Source organism: Drosophila arizonae, chromosome 5 (assembly GCF_054131065.1).
Source record: "Drosophila arizonae isolate 15081-1271.41 chromosome 5, UAZ_ARI_1.0, whole genome shotgun sequence".
Taxonomy (NCBI): Eukaryota; Metazoa; Arthropoda; class Insecta; order Diptera; family Drosophilidae; genus Drosophila; species Drosophila arizonae.
Window position 1 is genome coordinate 21,020,795 of NC_142925.1, and position 25,430 is coordinate 21,046,224.

Sequence of the window (25,430 nt, forward strand, 5' to 3'; positions counted from 1 at the left end):
TCTCCGCATGTACGTGACAAACTATCAGAAGGATTTCAAACTGGCAAAGGATTGACAGGTTGTTCGTTTAAGTCAACTTGACAAGATTTCATTTAATTTAGACTGCTTTCATTGTTCAATTATCATTAGGAAAATCTTGCATACATGATTTTCAGCATTTCCTGAATAAAGTTTTCATCTGCGATAGTTAACTAAGCCTCAATTGAAAACGTTTATTTATGCGCGGTTTCTGGCTGCAAAGATCCATGTGGTTTCCGCAAATGTTATTTATGGCTGGATTGCATCGCGCGCTTTCCAAACTAATTGTTAACATAAATATGTATAGGCCCTCAACTATTTGCGGCTACTGCCAACTGCTAGCCGGGCCTTTTGGCTGCCAAGCCTCGTTAAGTTAATTAGCCATAATAGCCAAATGCGAGTGAAAGTGAAAAATCTATGGAAAATATATTTGCAATTTTGGTTCGCTGATTGTTTGGCTAGCAGTAGTCGTTGTTGTTGTTGTTGCCGTTGCTGCTGCTGCTGTGAGGCAATGAACTCGTTAAGTGAAAACTGGTTTTTGCACCTGCACTAAAATTGGCAGCGCTCAATTTTTGGTTTGTTTTTGTTATTGCCAAATGCATTTGAGTCAAGTTTCCTATCGCTTTGGCTTTAATTGTCATTTTGAATGGCTGCTGTTAATTTGCTGGGTTGGTTTTTGATTTATTTAGCCGCAGTAAAATAGGAAAATGCCTCACTTGGGCCAAAACTACTGAGTTATAACTGCGGGCATTTATGCCACACATAATTGCAGGCTGTTTCGGTCTTGGGCCCGTTTTTTCCACTTGAAAGTGACAGGCTAAATTGTTTTGTCTGCCCGTTGCTTTAGTTTGCTGTCTCTTTCTTGTTGTCGTTGTTGCCAACAAGTAGCAGCAGCAGCAACTCCCCAGTCAACAGCAACAATTGCCAAGAAAAACTACGGCAATCAACTCAAGTGCCGCAATATTTTCTCAACAAGACATTTAGCTGAGAAGTGGGGTTCGGCTTAAGATAAATAGAAAAGCAACGAAAGGAGCTTATAATAAAGATAATATGAATAATATAATTTGAAGACAATCTTATTATGTGAGGTGAAGTTTATAGTGTATTAAATAATTTAATTAAAATAACGACTAATTTTCTAAATTTTGACAGAAGAATTCACAATATTTGTCATATTTTATTATTTAAAATAAAATTTATATTATATAAAATATATAAAATAATTTCTATTATTTATTTTAAATATTTTATGAATATTTTGTTTTTATTCACTGTCATTATTTACGTGAATATTATACATTTTATTTAAATTTATTTTTTAGTATATCTGTACTTTAATTTTATACAAATTTTCAACACGTTTGTTTGTAATAATATTGATTTTATATATATTAAATTTATTTCATTACAATATATATTTATCTTCCGCTTCTAACCTTACATCAAACTTGTGTCTGCTTAGCAGAGATTTTCTCATCAATATAAAATATGCATTGTTTAATTTGCAAGTTAAACCTAAGCCCAAAATAAAACTAAAACTAAATGTGAATATAATTAACTAGTAAATATTTTAAACTGCTTCTCAAAAACAAGCACGAGGAACAGATTATAGAGTGCGGAAAAAAGAAACAGAAAAGGTTGCTATCAAGCCAAATACAGAACAGACAACGGAGCAGCAGCTGTAGCTTATTCCATTCCCATAAATATATCGAAGGGCATAGATATATACGCTTGAGTGAAACAGGAATACGAATGCGAATAAAACATGACCAGAGGCAGACAGAGATAGCCGAGGGCGAGAGAGCGAGAGAGAGTGAATGAAAACTAAATGAGGCTTATCGAAAGGTAGGCCCACAGCAACACGCTTGGCTAGAAATCATATAAAAATAAAGCCCCAAAAATATATAAATAAATATAAACCATAAATCAGTGAGGCAGAAAGCGTGCAGATAGGCGCTGCCAATTCCCAGGCCCGGCCAGACACAGCCTAAAACAAAAGGCATTTTTATACGAGACGAGAGAGAGATAGAGAGAAAGCAATGGGACAGTGGAACAGTGGAACAGTGGGCACTCGGTCAGGGCATATTAAGAGGCGAACACGCAAAACAGGCGCCAGGACAATCACAAATCAAAGAGCGCTGCTCGCTCCTCATGGCTCACTGGCCAATGGTCAGAGTGGAGCAGAGCGGGGCAGAGCTGCCCCAAGTGAGTGGGCCAGCGAGTGGAGCGACAAACATTTGGTGCGTGCCTAATGAGCTGTGCTGTTAGCCAACCGCCCCCGCCCGCCCTTTGCCCAGTGCGCGCCCTTTCAGCCTCTCTCTCCTGATCTATAAATGGCAATTTGGTATCAGTTACTTTCATGCGTATGCTGCGTTAATTAAAAACAATGCCTAGACCAGGGAGTAGGGGCGGCTGATGATGTGTCCTGAGATACCCTATATTTTAAGCACTCTTTGCATCGATTAACATATTGTTAATAGCATTAAATTGTGTGTAAATTATGATTACATTGAAGGCTACTGTAACTGGCTCTCATATACCCTGCTGGGAGCTCAGCATACCCCTTGCTACCCTGGGCTCACTCTCTTTGTTCTGCTGCTCAATGTGGCGTGGCGTCTGCTGCCATTTGATTTAATTGCTCACGCGGCAACAACAGCAGCGACAACAATAGAAAGAATATTGGCTGCAGCCCGAATGCTTCTGTGTCCAGGCCAGGTTTACTTTCCCAATGGGCATATCTATACCACCCCCTCCTCCCACTATTCCCAAGGGGCAGCCCCAAAAGCACAACTCCTACGCTCTCTCTCCAGGCCCATAATCGAGCCAAATGCTTTTTTAATGCGCATTTAATTGAGTGCGTGTGATTGCTGTAGCAGGTCGTCGTCCTGTTCTTGTTGTTGTTGTTGCTGCTGTTGTTGCTGTCGCTTTTAAAGACATTACCAATTTGGTCGTGTGCAACAGCGAGCTGCGCTGCTGTTGGCCTCTCGCCTCGTATTTGTCAAGCCATTTAACCTGAAAATCAATTTGGACGATGACTTCATCACGGCACCTACAAAAAATATAATTAAATCGACTGCCAGGCGGCGTTGAGCTCGTTACTTAAATTGTTTTTAATCTCATTTTTCTTCTTTTTTTCTATTTTTTTGTGAAGCAACTTGGCTGGAAAAACTTTTTCATAAAATATGCAACACACATCGCAGACATCAGCAAAATGTAGTTGGATATTCGCTTTGAAGTATGCCTTGGAAATTACAGGCAGGCAAAGGCAAAGGACGAGGCTGAGGCTGAAGCGAAGGCAGAGACTGAGGCAGTTAGTCAGAGTCAGAGTCAGTTTAAATTGGATGAGACTTGGAGTCAGGTGCAAGCATAGCAAGTGCAGGGTATAGATAGAGAGAGATCTAACTGCTCACTTGACTCGGCTTAGCTACCTCAACTGGTGGGTTGATTGCGTCTAAGCGAAAGCGGGATAAACGAATCTCAGCTTTTTTCCGTTAGGCTGGGCTAAGCTAATGCTTAGCCAAATCCTATCAGGCTTGATTTATGGCAAGTGCGTGATTTCTGTGTCCTAGATACAATATTGATTGCGTTTTGAGTTTATTTAGGGCAAGGCAATTGTATGAATTGAATTTCTGGATTTAATTTTGTTGGAATTATATTCGAGTGATGAATGTGAATTCATAAATAATTTTAAATATACAAAAAAATAGTTTTGGATTTTATTTTCCTGAGAAATAGATTTTGGAATCTTCTAGGCCTTCTGCTATGATAATTAAAACATGGAGTAGCAAATTGCTATATTCAAAGAAATTATTATATATGTTCTCAGAAGGTTTAAGAATTTCTGTAATTTATTCAAAATCTCATTCAAAGGATTGAAAGGAAACGTGAGAATTGCTTGATTCAGCTCGTATAAGGAAGATATTAAATCTAATTTTTGATGAAAAGTATTCAACTGACTTAAGGATCTCAGGACCTCTTTAGCATGCCCCAAGTAACTGTAAAAAGATTAATCGGAAGCGAGCCGAGCCACATATATATTTCATGTTGCTTTGTCAATATTGATTTTAACGAGTTGAGCCCCACGTAGAGCGCATTCATGATTCTTTATGCAAGGCACACAGAAGTATTTTTATCGCTAATCTACAGCACATGCCTTTAAAATGTGATCCGACTGTGGGTGGGAAGAAAGAGCTCCTCCCCTCTAATCCCTTAGGGACACACATTAACACCAAAGGCAACGGCAGAGGCAGAGGCAGAGGCGGCGGCGGCCTCAGGTTCATGCAGCACTTTGATTGAGTGCCCATCAATTTCTCATTCGCAATTCAAACATGTCGGACATAAACTGATGTGAGCACACACGCAGACAGGGAGAGAGATAGAGAGTTGAAAGAGAGAGAGAGAAAGAGAGAGTGAGCGTATATAGAGACTGCACACACATAAGTTGGTTTATAATGAGCCCGTGTACGGCTTCTTTAGCGAGGCGTGTAACAGAGAAAGAGAGAGAAGCAGTGGGCAATCTCCTACTGTCTGACATTGTGTAAGCTGCAGCAGCATGCTTTGTGGCTTAAGAGTTCTCGGTCGCAATGAATAATGTTTGCGCATAATCATTTTTAATGGCTAATGAGTAGTTTCCGTCTCGGACAGGAAGTTCGTAATAAATCTCACCAACACACAACAACGAAATTGCCTTTGCCTGGGCGCATTATCCCTCGTCCTGCTGCTCCTGCTGCTGCTAGCGCTAAACCCAACTATCCAACAATCCAACTATTTTGCCCTGATTCCTGCCTTTCCCTACCCCTAGTCCCCCCTTACTCCTGCTGCTGCTGCTGCTGCTGTTGACCAACGTCCAAGGCTGGCTGCCTGTCAGTTTGCTTTTAGCTCAACTATTTTTTTGTTTTGCGCGTAAATTGCATTTAATTGTAGAAGGGCGTGCGCAAGCACCCAAGGCGTGGCACCACAGTGTGTGACTGCCCTAAGTGTGTGTGTGTGTGTGTGTGTTTGTGTGTGTGTGTGTGTGTGAGTGCGCGCTTGAAGGTTGTTAAATAATTGGCTAATGGAGTGCAATTGTTGAAAAATTGGCTGGCGGCGAAAGCTGCGATTTTATGAAGTGGAAACTGCGTTTTAGATAAAAACAAGAAGTGTTGCCACCATGTCCATATGTTGCCGAGATAAGCTTCGTGGCACATCAGCCAAATATATCTATAGAGTTGGAATATTTTAATTTAGCAGATTTACTATAGAAAGTCTCGCTTGGATATCTGAGTTAACCGCTAATTAACGTTGTAATATTTTAAATTTTACGGAGTTGCCAGATATTAGGGAGCTATATTTTCTAGGCAGATATAATCAAGACCTGCCAGATGGCATAATGCTTGTTAAGAGTTTTGTTTCATATTGGATTATATTTAAATGTTTGAATAATTATTGAAACTTTTACACTGACATTTTGGGCAAGCGTTGCCATACTACAATAAGAAACTCTTTTTTGAGCTATATTATTCCTACAGTTTCTAAACATTATCAAGCCTGTTTTATAATATTTCTAAGCGAGAATTTATATAAACTATGAGAATAATAGCTGACAAGTTAACAGATAACATGAATTTGTAATTGCCATATCACAGAAATATTTTATCCATTGTTAATTTAAACAAAGATAAACAAGCCCAATCGTTTACCCAACTTAAATTCCATAGAGTTCCCATAGTTTATACAGCTATTGTATTTGCAATTACTGCAAATCACATGATCAAACACAAACATTGTCTAATAGAGTTAGAATAAACTTCATATAAGAATAAATACTAAATACTTGCCAAGTATATAGTTTAACAAATTTCAATAGCAAGTTTCTAGTTTCCAGTATCAAATAAGTAATCAACGTTGCTAAGCCCTCCATCTACTTCCCTTAAACCCCAAGCTTGTTCCCTCTCTTGTTTAACTATGCTTGAACTTTAAGAATCACACACTAGTGACCTTTCACCTATTCCTATTCCGTATTCCCTAGCTCGAGACACTAATTCAAACGCTTTTTATTTTCGACTCCCTCGCGCTCTATTCCCGCTGTCGCCCGTCGCCCGTTAAGGAACTCGCGGGATTCGCGCTTTGCTGCAAGCATTAAACTAAACAAAAGCCGCGAGCAACTTGGATTTTTTTGTTTTGTTTTTTTTTTTTTGTATTTTCGTTTTATTGTCCTTGTTGGGTTGCAATTATCAAAGGACTTGCAGAGCGCGCAACTGTTAGTGGCAATAAAGTGAAAGCGAATCCTCAGTTAGCAGGAAACTTCCACTTCCACTTCCACTCCTACTCCGTCTTCATTCCTTTTCTTGCATTCGCTTTATTAACATTTTGGCTTTGATGTTTCGCGGGTCCAGTTCATTTCGCTTCTGCTTTTGCTTTCTCTCTTCTTTTTTAAGTTTTTCTTTTGATCGCCATTGAGAGTGGCAGGGAGTGGGATTCACAATAGTTGCGCGCTAAATGCTCCCCAAGCGTCCACTTCAATTGTCACTTGGGCAAAGGTGGAGTAGCATCTGCCCTCTCCCATTATTAATGGATGACTTTTTGTGGCATATTTTGATTTACTTTTCAAGCGAGAATTGTTGCTCGCAGCGCCTTTTGTGGTACTTCCGAAATGGAATCAATTCCTCTCGCATCTTTTATTCTTCCTTCTTCGGTATTAGTATGTGGCGAAAGCAAAATGATGCTGCATTGATTGCTGCCCGAGGACCTCTACGCGCTCTCTACGCCTTCTACTTTCACCAATTTCTTTATGCTCCCCCCTCCCTCTGCTCTCTCGCATCTTTCTCTGCACATGTGTCTGGGGCTTTAATCTAAAACGCTTTATCTAAATGTGTTTTGGTTGTGGACCAACTGTCCCACGTTTGTATGTGCCTAAAGGGCATTTGGCTTCTGTGTCCTGTGTCCTGGCTTGGCCTTTGCCTTCAATTTTATTGCCTTTCATTTTATTTGCGCATTTACAAATGGAGCAATACTCACACACACACACACACACATACGCACACACATTTGGTATATACTCTTGCGGTTTTTGCGGCCGTTATAGCAACACCTTTTTTTTAACGGCCTCTTAGAGAACGACTAAACATGAAACGGCGTCTCGCTTTTTTCGTGTCATCTTGCTAAGTGCAAGTTTAAGAGCTGCTGCCCTCCCCCCGTTCACTGCCGGGAGCAGCAGCAGCCCCGCCTACTCGTGTCTTTAAGTGGCAATTGAAGAGATTTAAGTTGAGCAAAAATAAAATAAATTCCTCTTTAAATTTGCAGTTGCTCTCGCACTTTTATGAGCCACTGTCGCACGGCCGTCAAACTAAAGAGTTTCTAGCAGTTTTATTCACAAGTTTTATTATGCAATTGCAGCCAGTTCTTTCGTGCGATTTTTATGTCGAGTTTCATTTGAAATTTGTTTAAATTATTTCACAACTTACTCATAAATTATTTATTTATTTAGTTTAAGGCTTCATTGAAAAAAGATCATAAAATGCCATGTAAAGTTACAGCTAATACACAGATAAGGAAATGCTTGATCTAATATACAAAAATTATCCTTATTATAGATCTCTTTACATGATCTGTTTTCCTACATAGATTTCCTTATAAAGATCATGGAATGCTCCACTAACCCAACTAACAAAGTTTATTCTCATTTCCCTTTCAGATTATCTACGTTTCCCACAATATAAATTGATATATAATTAATTAATATATCACTGCTAGGCTTATCTCTGCGTAAGATCTTAAATGTTTAACAAATTAATTGAGGGAGAACTTACCCGGGCAACATTGCCATAGAGGCAGACCAAATTGAAGAGCTTATCTGTGTTGGAAGTGTCATGGTCCATGCCATAGACCATCATGACAGCGCCCTGAGGATGCAAAAAAGGCAAGAGAAAAAACGCAACAACAAATTAATTAAAATGCTGTCCAACAGATGCTGCAGCAGCTCCACACAGCTCCACAACGGCACAGCAGCAGCTGGAGGGGATTTGTGGGCTGTGAGCGGCTATGGCTGTGGCTTTCGCTCTGCCTCTGGCGCTGGCGAGGATTGCAGTGTGCGCACAAATTGTACATTAAAATTAAAATTATATTTATGAATAGAAATGCAAGCCAAGCCAAGCCAGGCCGAGAGAGAGAGAGAAAGCCAAAGGGGAGGAGGTGCCTCCAGTTCATTTCGATACTCACCTGTGCCTGGCCCTGCTGGGCGAAGGCCACTGGCGCATTGCGTCCGGCGACGACACCGGTGGGCTCCTTCATGAGGCCAGTTGGATGGATGGCGGCGCCCTTCCAGTTGTCCGGCTGGGTGGGATGGTATTCGGGTGCCCCGAATGGTGGGAAGGCGGTGCCTGGTCCCAATAGTGGAGGCTCTTTAAATGGAACAAGATTGTGCGTTTGAGCTGGGGCAACAAGTTGTTGTTGATGGTGTTGTTGTTGTTGTTGGTGATGATGTTGTTGGTGGTGGTGTTGTTGTTGGTGGTGGTGGTTGTTGTTGTGGTGGTGGTGGTGGTTGTTGCGATGTTGTGTTTGGATTGTTGCAACTACATTTTGTGGTGCACGTTTCAAACAGTTTGTTATTCACACATTGCATGCAACAACAATTTAAACAAGAATCGAGAAACCAACGAAATAAAAATAAAATAGAAAAACAAAAAACGCATAAAAATATTAATGAAAAGCTTAAAAATTAAAACAAATTAAAAAATATGCTAAAAATTATATGCAGATTTCTATTTTATTCTCGTCGTATTGTTGTTGTTGTTGTTGCTGTTATTGTTGTTGCATGCAAATTGTGTTTGTTTGTTTGCCTGTTCGTTGTTGTTGTTGAAGCGCCAAAAAGTTGTGAAACGAGGCTGAGAACAAAATTCGTTTTGACTGCCTTTTATTAACAAGGAGCAATAACCTGAATTGGCAGCTGGCGGTTCGCGGCTCGCAGGGGGTAGAGAGAGAGAGAGAGGAGCGAAATGCGGTTGCTGAAAAACTAAGCTAATTGAAAAAAGTCCGCGCTTTGCGAGAAACACAAACGAAGGCTCCGAAAACCAATGGAAATTGCAATAAAAATACGCAGAGCAAAGCCAAAGCCAAAGCCAAAGCCACAGCCAAAACATCGCCGCAATCGATAAAATTCTAGCAGCAACAGTATTTGCGAGGGGAGGGAGTAGGGGGTGTGGTTGCTCGAAAACTGTCAACATGCTAAGCCACCCAATAACCCATTGACAGGGCCAATAACAACAACCAGGCAGCGCAAAGATTTACGGCCCACTTGAAACGCGGCCAGAACCGCAAAACCAAAGCCACTCGCCTCAACTGAAACTCGGGAGCGTTATAATTAAAGCAAGAAGCGTAACAAGCTGTCAAAATGTTGCGTATACGCCGTGTGTAGCCGTTTCTGCACGGCATAAAGTTGCCAAGGTTTTTACTTAATTAACTTTTAACACACATGTATGGAGAAGGAAGAGGAGCAGAACGAGCAGGAGCAGCAGGGGGAGCAGGGGGAGCCGAAGTTGCATCAGTTGTTTAACGCCATTTAAGCCAGAAACACTTTAAACTTCATCAAGGACTTTGGCCAAGTTTACCAGAGCATTTGCATTGCCATTTACTTTATGGCGCGCCGCTCTCTGCGCTTCTCACTCAGCTGCTTTGTTGTTGTTTTGATTTGATTTAGTCGCCGGACCCAAGCGCCTGAAGTGCCAAGCGCCGCAACTGTTTGTGTTTCGCTTAGTAGAGTCCTGCTATTTCTCCCCTGTTTTCCTTTTTTACTTTTAGCTTTTTTTTTTTTTTTTTGGCTGCTACCTGACAAAATATTTATACAAAAATCTAGCCAGGGTTGCACGCGCACAACGCTCGCCACTTGATGGCATTTGTTTGTGTTGTTCTATTCACGCTTGTTAGTTTTTCGCGCTAGCTATTTTGCTATTTTGTTGTCCACCAACCAAATTGGAAGCAATATTTCAGAGCCAAAGGATATTGAGGTTGACATTTGCATCGAAAGTTTTATGGCAGAATATTTCGCTGTATTTATAGCCATGTCCACTTCGGACAGGCTATTTAATCCCTGGCACCTCGCAAATACTTTTTCGATTTGATTTGCGCTTCGCACAGTTGCCTTCAGACTTCCGCCCCTGCCTCCTGGTCTGCCTGCCCCCCTCGCTAGCTGCTTTACTCTGCTTGGTTTTGCTAGCCGACAAAGCTTTTAATCCTTCTGCATTTTGCATGCGAATATTTAGGAGCTTTAAAAGCATTGCGTCGACTGGGGCACGTTTCAATTTAAAACTTGGCCTTAAGCAAATAAGCCACAAATATATATACTTCTCTTTTTTTTTTTGGACTGGGTCAGTCAATAAATGCCCGAACGTGCCAGAGCCAGAGGCTAGACTGGAGCCGCATCTACAGTAAAAGGTAAACAGAGTCATTCATCCTCAGCTATTGGCACACACCCACACACACACACAGCTTTAATTGAAATTCACAGACGGCTCGCTGATTTGTTGCCCGGCGCACGGGGCGTATGCGTGACGCGAAGCTCAAGTTTTCGGTCAGTTTTGAGAGTTGGAGCAAAAGAATTTCACAGCCCCCAAGGGGAGCATTGTGTGTGTCCGAGGGAGCGGGGGGTGGGGGTCGGAAGCGTGCCTAAAATGTTTAAGCAATTCGCGGCAGGCAAATTGTTGCATGCAATTGCTGGAAAATGTGTTCACACGCAAGCATCAGGTGCGAAGGCGCGCGCCGTTCTCGCCGCTCCTCAGGTGTAAATTTAGTGCGCACACAAAATTATTTTAGATTATGAGAGCCAAGGCGCCAGGCAGCTTGCTGGAAGCGTGGCAGTGCTCAAAAGCTCCGGAAGTTGCAGTTTAGTTTTTATGAAGCGCGAACTGTGCGCGCGCGATGGCAATTTAACTCCTTCGAGCTGGACTGGATTTGCATGCAAGCCACACACACACACACACTCTTGCGACCACAATTAAGTGCGGAAATTGCAAATAATGGTATAATTAATGAAGTTCGACAACTTAGCCAGCAGTCAGCGCGCGGTTAGCAAACTGTAAATAATTGCCAAAAGGCAGGCGCAGCTCTTAGCCAAGTTTATAATTTTGATATTTAGAGAAAGTTCTGAACGTATTAAAATTATAAATTTCAGTAAACATATAAAAGTAAGTGCAAAGCAAGCGGCAGGTGTTACGCTCCTAAAAACTTTTATAGAGTTTGGCAAACGAAGCATTTTGAATATTTACTTTAGCTTGAGTATGACAACAGCGCTTGCTGAAATTTACCAGACTTTGTGAGCTATGGCAACAGCTAAATGCATAATTTCGATATGTCGTTAAGTTTAGCAAAGCAAAATTAAATTTGACAATAATTATAGAAAAGTATTCTTCCTTTAGCCAAGATAAAATGTGTAAATATATCTTGTTAATATTATTGTATATATCTTGGCAATATATTCGATATTTCGTTAAGTAGAGTCTGGCAACAGACTTCAAAGAGTTTTCACTCATATACGATAAGTGTGACAATAGAATAATAATTTGTATTGGTTTAATAAATTCTGGCAACTGCAGAAAGCTAACAACTCGTAAAAATGGCTATCCATTCATCTCTTTCGATATTTATATACAGTTTAGTGAGGCACGGCAACAGGGCAAACTTAAATTTGGCAACAGCTAAGAAATAGAGAGGAAACTCATTCTCCTATCTCATCTAAAGCGAGGTATGGGCAGCAGAGCGATATTTTGTGTATTTTGTATATTTCATTTGAGAGAGGAACCTTTTTCTCATCTATAATGAAGTGCGGCAACAGAGCAATATTTATATTAAGTTGAAGCACGGCAACAGGGCGAAGTAAAATTTGGCAACAGCTAAGAAAAAGGAACAAAACTCATTCGCTTATCATTTAAAACTAAGCATGGCACAACAGAGTAATATTTTGGCTAGACTAGAAGCGAAGAATCCATTCTGATCTCAAGCTCATTCTGGCAACCATGCAATGATCCCTATCCTCGTCGTTAAGCGTGCCAGTCACACGCCTTTCCATATGCTTACATAAACAGAGTGTGGGCGCAATATTGCAACAAATGGCCATGCAACATAGCACAGCATAAGATAAACTAGACTCACGCTGCTGCAAGCATTATCACCAACTGCAATAAGCAGCCGCCCCCCGCCACCACTACAGAGGCGTACAGCCCATAAACACCGAGAGCTCCCAAGTCGAATCGGAAATGCTTCACCTGCCAGCTGCTGCTGCTGCTGCTGCTGCTGCTCCTGCTGCTGACAAATGGATACCTAAAGGGGGCACACACACATAGATCCATTAAAATGGGCTGCCACTCGAGCGGGGGGAGAACGAGATGGATAAAAACACAACTCGTTCGGCATATGCAACATTTATGTGTGGCCTTTATTGCGAATGCACACTGTAGTGTGAGGGCGGACGAAGGGAGAGAGAGCGCGCGCACAAAGTATTTATGCTACAAATTGTTGCATACTTTGTGGCATATTGGCGCACTTTGTCGAGCGGCAAATGGCAACTGGCAACTGGCAAATGGCAATGGCAATGCCAACGGCTGCAGCTGGCTTGAATATCGGATAGCCAAACAAAGCATTGTGCAAACGTTGCCAACCTTAATTGCAATTTGCTTAAATGTATGCTACACTATTTTTCACTAAGCCACAGAGAGATTGGGGGAGAGAGGGGGGGGCGGAGGGGGAGTGAAAGAGCTACCCTCTCTCCCCTCACCCTTCGTCGTTGCTTAGGTGCGCATTTTACTTTCGCTGTTCAATGATTTTCAATTTGTTAGAGTCAACTTTGCTGCGAAACTGTACCAAGAGTCATGACAAATACACACACACACACAGGCCCCTGCTCCTGCTCCTGCTCCCCATTCCTGCTCGCTTGCCCTCTGCTTGTTTATCTGACTAAAATGCACTGCTGCTTCCCCCCGCCCCACTCCAACAGCATCCCTCGCTAGCGCGCATTCACTCTGGCTGTCATGTGACATTAATTTTTCCAGCAATGCGCTGCAGCTACTGTGACCCATCCCCCACCTCCTCCACTTCTCCATCGGTGGCAACAACCCTTAACCCGCCCACATTTTGCGCACGTCTTGCATAAACATTTTCATAAGCAGCTTCCAAATTGAATTTGTTTTCATAAGCCAAAACTATTATGCGACAGAGCTCTATACTTTCCCTTTTTATTTTTTATTTGACTATCTCTCTCACTCCCTTAGAGTGTGTATGAAGCTAGCGAAAACTATAAAATATAAACCATATGCGAGTGTGTGTGTGTGTGTGAGTGTAGAGAAGTTGTGTTTCGCTTGATTATGTGACAATGAGCTTGATTGGTTTTTAATGTTGTCGACGACTCGGAAGAGCAACAGCAGAAATTTTTGGGATAAAAATGAAATCTGTTTATGAATGCATGAACCAAATAAATAAATAACTGAAACATGTAAGCTGATGGCTTTATATTTATTTACTAAATTTAAGATTTTATTTTTCATTTAAAAAATATTCTTTCTAATTGCTTTATTGATTCTATACAACAAAATTTATATATCTATTCGATATTAAAAAAGAAAAAAATTTTTTAACAAATTTAAATAATTAAAAAAAATAGAATAAAATTAATATAAAAATAATAATAACAAAAATTTGGATTTTAAAATATTAATTAAATATTAATTATTTAATACCAAAGTGCAGAAAAAATCTTAAAATATATCTTGAAAAATTGCTACTAAAAACAAACTGGATACAAAATATTTTCAATTATAAAAAGAATTGTTCACATAAACATTTGATATGCTCCTTTGAAAACTCGCACCATTCAAGCAAGGAATGCAAACGAGTTAAGCAAGAACATAAAGAAACGCGAGTTATCAGGAAAAAGAGAGAAATTAGAGAACAGACGAAGTCAGCAATGAGCCAATTTATATGCGACACGCGACCAGAAACCGAACCATCGACCGGCCAATTCCCCCTAAGTATTCGACAGAATTCCCTACCAGAAATTAACCGTAATCGCCCCGCTCGCGAAGGAGCCAAAGGACTTTTGGGAAAGGATTTGCGCGTGAGCTGCTTTCTTTTTTTTTTTTTTTTTGTTTGTTGTTGAATGCTTTACGACCCGCTGCTGTGCTCTAGCTGGCTGGGTAAATAAATTTACGTTTAATTCTCATGAGCTTAATTACATTTACGGGTCGGATTTGAATACGAATAAACGCGTGTAATTGTCGCTCACCTTTTGAGCTTCCTTTTGGCTTAGTTTTTTGCGCAAGCTAATTGGAAATATCAAATGGCATTGAAGTGAGAATAAAGGTCGAGTTTATAATTTAACTCATTAGCGAGTGTGTGTGAGCAGGTGTGTGTGTGTGTGTGGGAGTGTGTGTGCGCAGCAAATTGATGCAGCATTTAGCTTTACTCAAGCTGTTTGGCCTGGCCTAATTAACGCACTGGTAAACATTTATAGCCATGGTCAAAAGCTGCTCTTTAATGCTAGGCAAACACTCACATGTACACACACACACACACGTGCACACACGCGCACATGAATCTGCAATCAACCCACACATACACACTGGCGCACATTTGTGGCATCAAAGGCTTCCAATTTGCTCTATCAACAATTTTCAAAGCCAACTCCAGCTCACCACCAACAGCTGAAGAGTTCCATACATACTCTGAAATGTTGGCTATATAAAACTAGCTATCCTGCTCTGACATGCAGCTATCTCTTGTCGCAATTGGCCAAAAAATAGAGGAATGCCGAAGAGACATTTGGGCCAAAGCTTGCTTTTGCAGCATGAAACTATGAGTACTATCATATGCGATGCGATGCGATAGCTGTAGTGGGCTGGCTGGGGGTGGGCAAAGAATAGTCTTTGGGTAGATTGTTAGTTGACTGATAACATGGCATGTGTTGTTTGCTCGTCTGTCTGCCTGCCTGCCTGCCTGCTCGTCCGCCCCTCTGTCTGTCTGTCTGTCCCAAAAACTTAGAACCAACAACTTCCCGGGTGTTGCCGCACTTGCGGTTTGTTGTATTTGGCTTGCCTCAGTGGGGGAGAGAGGAGATTCGGCTCTTTTTATTATTTATTTTTCCAGCTGTTTGTTTTTGCTACTTAATGGTCGTCATTTGTGTGCTACTAATCAAGTACAGTGAGGAGTGGCCACTGAGACGAACCTTACAAAACAATTTGAATCTAGCTCACTTTGTATGAGATTTAATCTAGCTTTAGTCGGGCATATATCACCCACATAGCTGTCACACTTGCCGAGTGCCTACTGTGACAAGCAAATATTTATTTAATAAACGAATTGTGCCAGAGCCCAAAAAAGTGGGCGGCAATTCCGTTTGGACGGGGAGAAGCTGCACGTAAAAAGCGAAAATCGATAATGCCTTCTGGCATTAGCGTGCGGCATGGCTAATAAGCGAAAGGGGGAGGAGGGGGGCGAGCCAAGCAGCAAGCAAATTGATGGACAATTTTGATATTGTAATTTGCGGAGCTGCAGTTGCTGCTGTGGCACTTGCTGTGGCAGTGCCACATGCGCGTTGCAAGTGGAAAGTTTTGTAAAACGCCAAACGCATTAGTTAAATGCAGAATTAATTGCTTTAAGGACAAAAAATGATATCACAACAAATTGCTGTTTGAAGCAAAGTTTAAAGCCATTTTTTGGTTTTATGCATGCGAAAAGCCAGCTGCAAAAATTAATTACAAATTATTAGAAGTAGCAAAGCAGAGGGAGAGGGAGTGAGAGAGAGGGAGGGGGAGAGCAAGAGGAAGCTGCAGAGATGCCACAGCAGCCGCTGTCGGCATAAATTAAGCAAATATGACCAGAGCAGGGGCCCGTTGAGGGCGTTGCTTTCGACTGGGGGCGGGGCGCGCTGGTACTTTGCTTCATAAAATTATGAAATGGAACATTAAGGAAAATCATCAAGCAACATTTAGCAGCAGCAGCAGCTAGTAGAGTAGGAGATGCTTTATAGGGGCTGCATGTGGTCAATTACTTCTGAGCTATGCACAGCACACAGGTTGCCTTCATGTGGCGGTCAAGCAGGGTGGGGGAGTGTGAAGAGGTTCTCTGTGCAAATTGTTGATTATGCGCAACGTTTAGACCATAATTTGTATGCAAATGAAGTAGAAGATGAAGTATTGGTGCAGCCAGAGAGAGAGAGAGAGAGAGAGTGAGAGAGTGTGAGTGAGAGAGAGAGAGAGAGAGAGATAGAGTGAGATGAAACATCTCAAGAAAGCTAGAGAAAGCGCTGCACAGGAAGAGACAAGAACAACTTCAAGACGGAACTTGTTTAAATATAATTTTGATGAGCATGTCATCAAATTGATTTCTAAAGCAGTCAAGGCTGAAAACTGAAATATAAAGGAAAACTTGCTTAAGATATTTGCTGAAAGTGATTTTGATTTGAAAGTAAAATAAAGCAAACATTTATGAAATGTAATGTATAATGCAGAGTGTAAAGAGCCTATGACAAGCCTTTTCCAGCCTGAAAGGGAACTCTGATTATATAAACTATAATTCTTAAATCAATATCTTGTGAACCTCCTTTTCACCGTAAAGCCTCAACAGTTCCTATCACTAAACCAAGCGATAAATTTCTCTCTTCGATGCTCGAGGAGCAACCTGATGAATTGCTTTATCAAGTTATTTTAGTCAACCACAACTTGGGTTAAATTGGTAAATTTAAAGCGAGCGTAATATTGGACATGATGATATTATCTGTTTATACGCTCCGGTTGCAGTCATCAATCACGTGCATTTGATTGGAGATAATCGAAGCCATATTGCGTGTCTCTCTCTAATCCTTGCCCTTTCTCTCTCACACACACTAGCATGAAAGTCACTTGAACAATATTTTTGGTTCAATAGTTGCGCACATTCTTTCATCTTAAGAGCATGAAAAAGGGCAGAGCGGCAAGGGGCGTGGCTGCGCCTTATTGCCCATTAGTGCTCGTTAGTGCTCTAGGGAGGTTTTGTTGGGGGAGGGTTTATCGAAAAGTTGGGGTCAGGCGATGACAGCGACATTCTTCTTGTTCGACACGCCATCTAGCGACAGGCGACGGCAACAGTAGCAACATCATCAGCAGCAGCAGCAGAGGCAGCAGCAGCCTGATGCGTGCACCGTTGACAACCATTTTGATTGATCGCCTTTGATTGATTGATGTGAGACAGAGAGTGAGCTGGGGCGTGTAGTCGAAGAGGTGTGAGGTGGGGGGGTCGAGTAGGCCAAGTTAAAAACCATTACGCATTGCCAACTTTGATTGTTTCTCAACAGGGATTTAATTATGGCCCTGTCCAATCGTATTACCACAGTCCAACAACTCGCTCCACTGGCCCGGGGCCCATTCAACTGACCGCAACATAATACAATTTGTCATTTTCAATTTTATTGAATTACCATAAAATGTGCAAGCGACACAATTTATATTTCTGTTTTGGTTACGCGTACCTTCTCCTTCCCCCTTCTCCCCCTTTTCGACCTAACCTCTCTACCATACAACTGCGGTTATCCAAATTTGTTGTTCCGCTAGCCGATGTTGCCCTTGTTTTTCGTATTGCACTATGAATTAATTTATTGTGCGAGTTTTTGCTGGATAGCAAATGATTTACGAGCGACAGGCGAAGAATTTCTCGAATTGTTTTTCCCTTCTCGTTTTTTTTTTTTTTTTTTTTTTTTTGGTGCAAAGGTTAATTTAATCTTGAAATTGCAAAGGTTTTTTTTAATGCACAAATGGAGCGCATTTAGAAAATTTAAAAAGTAAATGAAATACGATGTTTGACGAAGAATTTATATTTGATTGACAGATACAGGCTACAAGCAAGAGATGAAATGAAGTACTATGAGAAACCATTTATGATTGTGTATATATAAATGTGTATATATGAATATATATATCTTTTCTCCTTCAGTTGCTGACATCCTACTACAAAAATATTTACCATTGTACAACTATTCGAGATCAACCTCCTTCAACCTCCTTCATTCTACTACAACCTCTCTTTTAGTTTATTTTTAATTAATTAACAAATAAGCAACGCCCACAATATTTACACAACAAATTCCCAAGATTAGACAGCACAGAAAAGAACTCTGCACACCGAAAAAAAAGCCAAGTTAATTCAATTAATTTCAGCTGCGCTTCGTAATATAATAACTATTGCATTACGTAAGCAAATATAAACAGTAGATTCAACGAAACAAAAATGAAGGAAAGTACACTGCAAATATGTACAGAAAAAACATATATAATTGGGAGAGATGGGGAGGAGAAAGGGGGGGATAGGCTGAGGGAGACGACAACACAGTGGACATACGCTGCCAATCAGCGAAAGCAAGCCACAAAACAAACCAGAAGGCAAATAAAGGCAGATTGAGTGAGTGTGAGGTGCGAGTGTGACGTGAGGGCGTGAGAGCAAGGGCAGGGGGCGTGTCTATACTTCGCACCTACAACGCACAGAGAGCTGAAAATTAAGCAACTAAAGTTGTTATAGGGGGAAAAAATGCTCACATATGAAAATACGTTATCTACATGTGTGGGAGTGTTTTTTTTTTCTGTGTTGCGTTGGGTCAACAGCTGCGCACAGGCGCAAAGATAAACAAACACAGCTCAACTTTGCCTTTTTGGCACTCGACCACAGTGATAAGGCCTGCCTGACAAAGTGACGGACTGACGGACTGACTGACAACCCCGAACCGAAACAGAAAACACCAAAAAGCAAATAAAGTCGCGCATTTCATTTATAAAGCTAGGCGAACTTGGGGACGGGGTATGTGGGGGTTGGGGGATTGGGTTGACTGCTGCTGTTTAATGAACGCACGCATAAATCTTCGAGTGGTTTTGATGTTGATCCCTTTACAGAAAAGCCATCAACATCTTCGCTGACGAGCGAAATCTTCACGCGGTGACGATGGAAGCGACGGCGGCGGCGGCGGCGGCGGCGGCGGTGGCAGCAGAGCCATAAATATGCCAAAATATTAACACCAACACGCCTCCCCCGCCCCCACAAGATATGGCCCATTGGTATTTTTATGTATTTTTAAGTGTTTCCTGCTTCTATATATATGTGGAATATAAATATTTATTTGGCTGTTTTTTGTATATTTGCCATCTTGCCACCTGCGACATTTGGTTTGGTGGGCGTGGCGCAGGCAGCGCATTGGCTAGCCAAAAATATACTATTCTTGGCAAGAGAGTGTAAAAGAGATAGACGGATCTAGAGCGAGCGAGCGAGAGAGAGAGAGAGGGAGAGGGAGAGGGAGAGGGCTAGCTAGAGCGCGTGCTTGTTTTTGGCTATTTATTTTTAGCGGCTTTTTCTCAGACTTGCAATTAAAATTAATTTATTTGGCTATTATTAAGCATTGAAAACATTTATTTTAATTATGGTGCAAATATGTTCGCAATGTGCGTGTGTGTGTGCGCGCGCGAGAATGTGTGTGTGTGTGTGTGGCGTACGTGTGCATGATTATTTAAATGGCAATTTCATATTTTTATGACACTCTTGATGAGCTGGGCGTAAAATTTTGCTGTGGCCTATTAGGAAAATTGCGGTAATTTGGTAGTTGAACAAATTATGCGCTTGGAATTTTCCAGCTGAGCATTTTTCTAATGGAAAATGTGGATGGAATATAGAGAAAAAGCTGGGAGCGCATATATTGATTGAAGTATATGTTTAATTTATTATAATTTATTATTTATTTGGTTCTGAAAAACTTTAGAATTTATTTGCAGCATATACTGGCGAAAATGTGTATGGGATAAAGAGAGACAGCTTGAGGAACATATTTTATATGCGAAGAATGTAGCATATGCTCTTCCAATTGAACAAGTTTCTATTGGAAAATGTTTGACGAATTAAGAATGAGTTATTGTAGTAGTATTTACTTTCTATGGCTTGTCTTCACCTCTCTCCACAATAGACCATAAAAATCCCGTTGCAGCTGAAATGTGCTGCAATGCATATGTTGCTTTGCTACGTTGCCTTAGTGCATGCTAAAAACCAAAGAGCTAACCGAAAATAAAGGCAGGGCTGGGGCTCTAATGCTAAAATTCTATTACCCAAGGCACGTGCGTTGTCTCCCTAGCTAATCGATACGCTGCCGATGATACTCTCTACTCGTGGCAAGTGGTTCGCCCATTCGATGGTTTCTCGCTACGAAAATTGCGTGTGCATTGAATATTATGCAAATTGCAAAGAGTAAAAAAAAAAATAGAAATAGCAAAATATCTTTCAAAATATATAAAAGTTGATGGCGTCATGAATTGTTATGGAAAATGCAATTGAAAATTCAAAGACAAGACAAAATGAGAAAAATTCTACAAAATTGCAATGAAAATAAATTGAACGCAAAAGTTTCTCCACAAAATGCAATAAATTGCAATGCTTTTTGATCTTTTTCGGGTATTTAGAGAGAACTTGGGAAATGAATCATAGAAATGGATGCAGAATTGCACTTCACCTGGCGCGCACTGTACAACATTTGGCAATCATTCTTTAGCAGGTGTATTAAAGTGTAGTAGAGTAGTGTAGTGTGTGTGTGTGTGTCTCTGTGGGTGTAGTGTAGTGTATTTAGACAGTTGTGTGTTTCGAACTGTGTCATAGTTTTTGATAAGTTTTGAAATGTACTTACGGCTCTCAAGCACAACAACATTTTCGGGTATAGAAAACAGCGACTTACCTGTAAAGAGAGTGCGAAAATGGAAAAGAAAATGGTTTAGTTATAATGCTCCAGGGTTAAAGAATTTAAATATATATATATATAAATATATACTATATAAAAAATATATATTTATCATACATAAATATATATTATATATACTTTAGAACAAATATATATTTATATATACAAGTAGATATAAATATTGATATAGAAAGACACCATTCAAACAGTGAGTGAGTAGTAAGTACAAGAATTCAATTTGGATGTGCTTAGCGACAAATGTTGTAGATAGGACAGATCAAAAATGAAAAAAATAAATCAAATAAAATGAAATAAATAAAATAAAAGGGCAATAAGCTTTAGATATATGAGACATTATTAACGCTCATAATAAATATTAAATGAATCAAATTCATTTTTAATATAAATCATATAAATATATTTTTTTTATATAATTATTTTCATTAGTATTTATGCCCCCCAGCTGCATGACTTCTTATCATACGTTTCCCAACACGACTTGCTGAAAATATGCATTCACACGTTTTCCAGCACTGCTTAGGCAACACTACAATAGGGTTGCTTTTACAATGCTTTACCCAACACTGAACTATTTTTCTGCTATGTCATCTGCCGAAAAAAATTCTTATATGTGTATTTGTGTGTGTGAGCTTGAATGTGTGTGTCTCTGCATTTGGCGACCATTTGCCGTCTCTTACCGTTATGTTGAAAACCACCCGGGCTGTAGCCGGTGTTCATCGGCTGGCGCTTGCGATAGCCATTGGGATTGGGCGAGCCGATGCCCATTATCTGGCCGCCCGGATTGCTGGCGCCCATCATGAGGCCGGCGGCCGCCTGGGCCTGGCTCTGCATATAGTTGTAATTATTCTTGTTGCCGGCAAACCGACGGACCGGCTGCGGCATGCCGCTCAGCAGCGGCGGCGGTTGCTGCTGCGGTGGCGGCGGCACCGCTGCTTGTTGCATTAGCGGCGACTGCTGCTGCTGTTGCTGCTGCTGCTGCTGCTGCGGCGGATGCCACAAATAGGCGCCCGCTGTGTTGGCCTTCAAGTTATCCATTGCGTAACTGTAAATGGCTGATTAATGCTCCACTCAGACTAGAACAGAAACAGCAGCAACTTCTTTTCAGCAACAAAGACAACGGCAGAGCACACACACACACGAATGGCAAAAAAAAAAAAAATAAAATATTTTATGCACTGAACAAACGAACGACCGAGCGAGCGAGCGGATAAGAAAAAGTGTGAAAATATTTCGAGTTCGAGAAAGTAAAACCGAAAGAGTCTGAACTGAAGGCTTACGACGCGCACAAATTCTCGTTTAATTTTACGATGATTTTATGTTTGAGTTCCTGTTTTCGCTTTATTTGATTTTTGATTTTTTTGTAAATGTTTTTTATTTTAATTTATTTGATTTTTTATTTTGCCGAGATGACTGGGTTCAGAACTCTATTCAGTAAGCCGTCCCACTGACGAATGAGTTGACACTGGCTGGGCTCTGTGGATTGCAAATGATTTGCAGAGCCTGCTTCGATTCTAATCGAATAAAAGAAAGTGTTTTGTAACTTCTCAGAGCAGAGATTTTGACACGGCCTGCTATCGTATATTGTTATCTCATTATCGAGCACTGTTAATGCTTTTCCCTTTCCCTTTCGTTTTATCGATAGTGGCTTAATTAATCTGTTAATCTGCAGAAAATACCGACCAGCTTTATTTTTTCAACGGTAACACTGCTCAGTGTGACCGCATAAGAATTTTGATTGAATCAACAAAAAAGTGTGACCATTTCCGGAATTTTATATTTATCTAAAGCATACAAATGGAACTTTCTAAAAACTTCTAGACTAGCTGATAATTTTTTATAAAAAGAAATCAACAGAATTTTTATGAATTTATGTATTCTGCAAAAATAAAATGAATTAAATTTTCTATAACTTTTCAATAAATTTTCACAATTTGCTTCAAACTGTAACAGAATATAAAAGGCTCCGTAAACTTAGGTAGAAAATTCTGATTATTTTTTTTTTTCTTTTTTTAATTCATTAGAATTCCCCATAACTTCAAGAAGGTGTTCTATATTTATGAATATAATAAAATATTTATGAATAATAAAAGCGTACATGAAATCAAGCAATGTTTCTTTTAAAAGAAACATAATTTTTCCTCAAAAAATATATAAAATTTCCCATGAAAATAATTATGAAAAAAAAACGCATGTTAAATTTTATTTACATTGTTCCTAAATATTCGCAAATAATCTTTCTTTCATTTGCTGCAGATCATTTATAGTTCATAAACAGTTATTATTTCCCGATTTTATTAAATTTCCCTATTTTGTTAAATTTTTATTCAATGTGCATAAAGTCGTTAACACTATTATTTAGTAGCAGTTACTAGCATAATGCACATCGCAGCGACTTCGCCTTTTGTGAAGTCAACTCCCTTTGCAAGTAATTTTGAATGTTTTTTGGGTTATTGCTTCTGCCATTTGCCGAACTCGGCGTTTCGAGCTCTTAGACAAAAGACAAGAAAGAAATATTGCACATGACAAAGCAAAGTTGCGGAGGATGTTGCGAGTGCTGATGCCAAAAAACCTTTAACCATGACTCCCCAGCAGCACCCCAAGCACGCAGCTGCGTGTTGGCTGGTCGAGCTCGGAACTCCTCTCCCCCCCATTGAAAGGTCCGTGGCATGGAACAGTGCACAGAGAGAATGACTCGACATATGCGTGTGTGTGTGTGTGTGTGTGGAGCGTGGCATTTGTGGCAAGCGCCAGAAAGGCCAAAGGGATGTGAAACAGAGGAGCAGTTGGTGCAACAGAGATGGCTAGCTTTGGCAGTCAACGCATTTTCCGAATGCTGCAAGAAAATTCATAGCACCCAAAAAAATAAAGGGAGAAAAAACAATGAAAACTTTAACCACAATCGCAAATGCAAAGTTTTATTTGAATATTGTTGTTGTGGCTCTTCTACTTCACCTAGTCGTTGTTGTTGCTGTTGCTGCAAATCAACAGCAGGTGACGCAAAAACATCAAAATTGCATTAAGTGCCAGCGCATTACAAGAAGAAAACAACAACAAACACAGGATGAGAGATGCCCTTTAATTGTATGCAACATTAACAGAGTAGAGGAGAGTCAGAGAGTAAGAGAGAGAGAGAGAGAGAGAGAGAGAGAGAGAGAGAGAGAGAGCGTTGCGGACTAAAGAAGTGTACCTGTGTGCACATACATATATACTCGGGTTCGTTGGGGTCAAAAGGTGTGTGTGTGTGAGTATTTGTGGGTGTTGTTAAAGCACACACAAAAGAAAAAGCACTTTACCAGCATTTATATTTACTGCTAGAAAGAACGCTTTTACGTGGCATAAACAGGTTGGTCAACATTGGTCAGCGTTGACATTAAAGAGCAGGAGTCGGTGATGGAATATTGAAAGATTATGTAGAAATGATATATCTAACTGAAATATTTCCTTAAGAAACTCATATCGAGGTTTTCTCTCAAAATTTTCATTGTAAAACAAAAGAAATATTAAATATTTCATTGTGTCATAGCTGACCCCTGAATAAATTAAGCATTGAAGCATACTCAAGCTTCAAGCTTCTATAATAATATAAAAAAACATTTCTTTGAGTTTCATATACTTCCTGAAGGAGGAAGTCCATATCCGTTGTAGTTTATTCGGAAAACCCTTTCCATTCGATATACGACCAAGCTTAGCTTAGAAATTTTGCACAGCTGATTTAAACTTAGCTCGCTGTAATCTCAAATGGCTGAATTTTCGACTTATCGGCTGTACTTCCCTAAACAAATACACACTCACACTCCCACACACACCTTTCTCACAGTGTTTTAGGCCTTCATGTTTAAATCACAAAATGGCCTGCCTAATGAGAACTGAAATGCATTTCATTAGACGACTACGAAGTGCCGAGCACTTCACCGAACCTTCAACCAACAAGCGCCACCCACAGAAACACACTTGACCCAGTTTATGTAGCTCAAAGTGCGTTAATTGCTGGCCAAAGCAGGCGGTGCGAGCGAGAGAGCAGATGTTTGTTGGCATCTCGTCGACTGCTTTAAGTGAGGAGCTGACAACAGGCACGACGACGAAAAGCCTTATTCGAGTGGGTCAGCGGTGCAAGTGTCACTTGTTTTCCATTTTCGTTTTTGTTTTGTTTTGGAAGAAGGAAGGAAGCAATTCGTTGATGATGAATTATGTAAGGCGGTTTGGCCAAAACGCAAAATATGCCCACAGGCGGCACATAGATCACTTACAAGCCATTAGGCAGTCAGGCGATACGAGTGTATCTTTCAGATACGCACACACATACACACACACAGATACACACGAGTAGTTTGGCTTTTGTTTTCTGTTTCCTTTTGGTGTCGCACATTTGTGCCGCTCAATCAACAAATACGTCGAGCAGACAGAACAAAAGCAACGCGCGAAAGCACAATGGTCAAAGCAACATATCTGAAAACATTTTTAATGAAGTGTATCTAATATATAAATTAATTAAATAGACAGACACCAGGCGAAGTATCTCTGCGGTGTGAATTTCAGCCAAGATATTTGTAACTATGCGCCACATGGCTCTGCCGCTCGACGTTGCTCTGCTCTAGCGAGGGGGGCGCAGCGGGGCGGGGGGAGACGGTGTTGTCATTGCCTTTACAGGTGACAGCACAAGTTCAACACGTTGAGCGAAAACAGAAACTCAGCTGGT

General features: G+C 40.5%; 1 protein-coding gene across 25 annotated transcripts in view; it reads right to left on the reverse strand.

The window, feature by feature from the left end:
* sm (heterogeneous nuclear ribonucleoprotein L) overlaps positions 1-25,430 on the reverse strand; it is a 215,972-nt gene that overhangs the window by 20,637 nt on the left and 169,905 nt on the right. For 9 of the 25 annotated variants that reach the window (XM_089470398.1, XM_089470390.1, XM_089470400.1 and 6 more), the window contains 3 exons: positions 20,663-20,710; positions 8,215-8,396; positions 7,806-7,898 (listed from right to left, as the gene is read on the reverse strand). In XM_089470398.1, the coding sequence (XP_089326524.1) occupies positions 7,806-7,898; positions 8,215-8,396; positions 20,663-20,710 (323 nt within the window). Of the gene's footprint in view, positions 1-7,805; positions 7,899-8,214; positions 8,568-20,662; positions 20,711-21,411; positions 22,301-25,430 lie in introns of those variants that run through there. The other 16 variants (XM_089470399.1, XM_089470395.1, XM_089470396.1 and 13 more) reach the window with 5 other exon arrangements.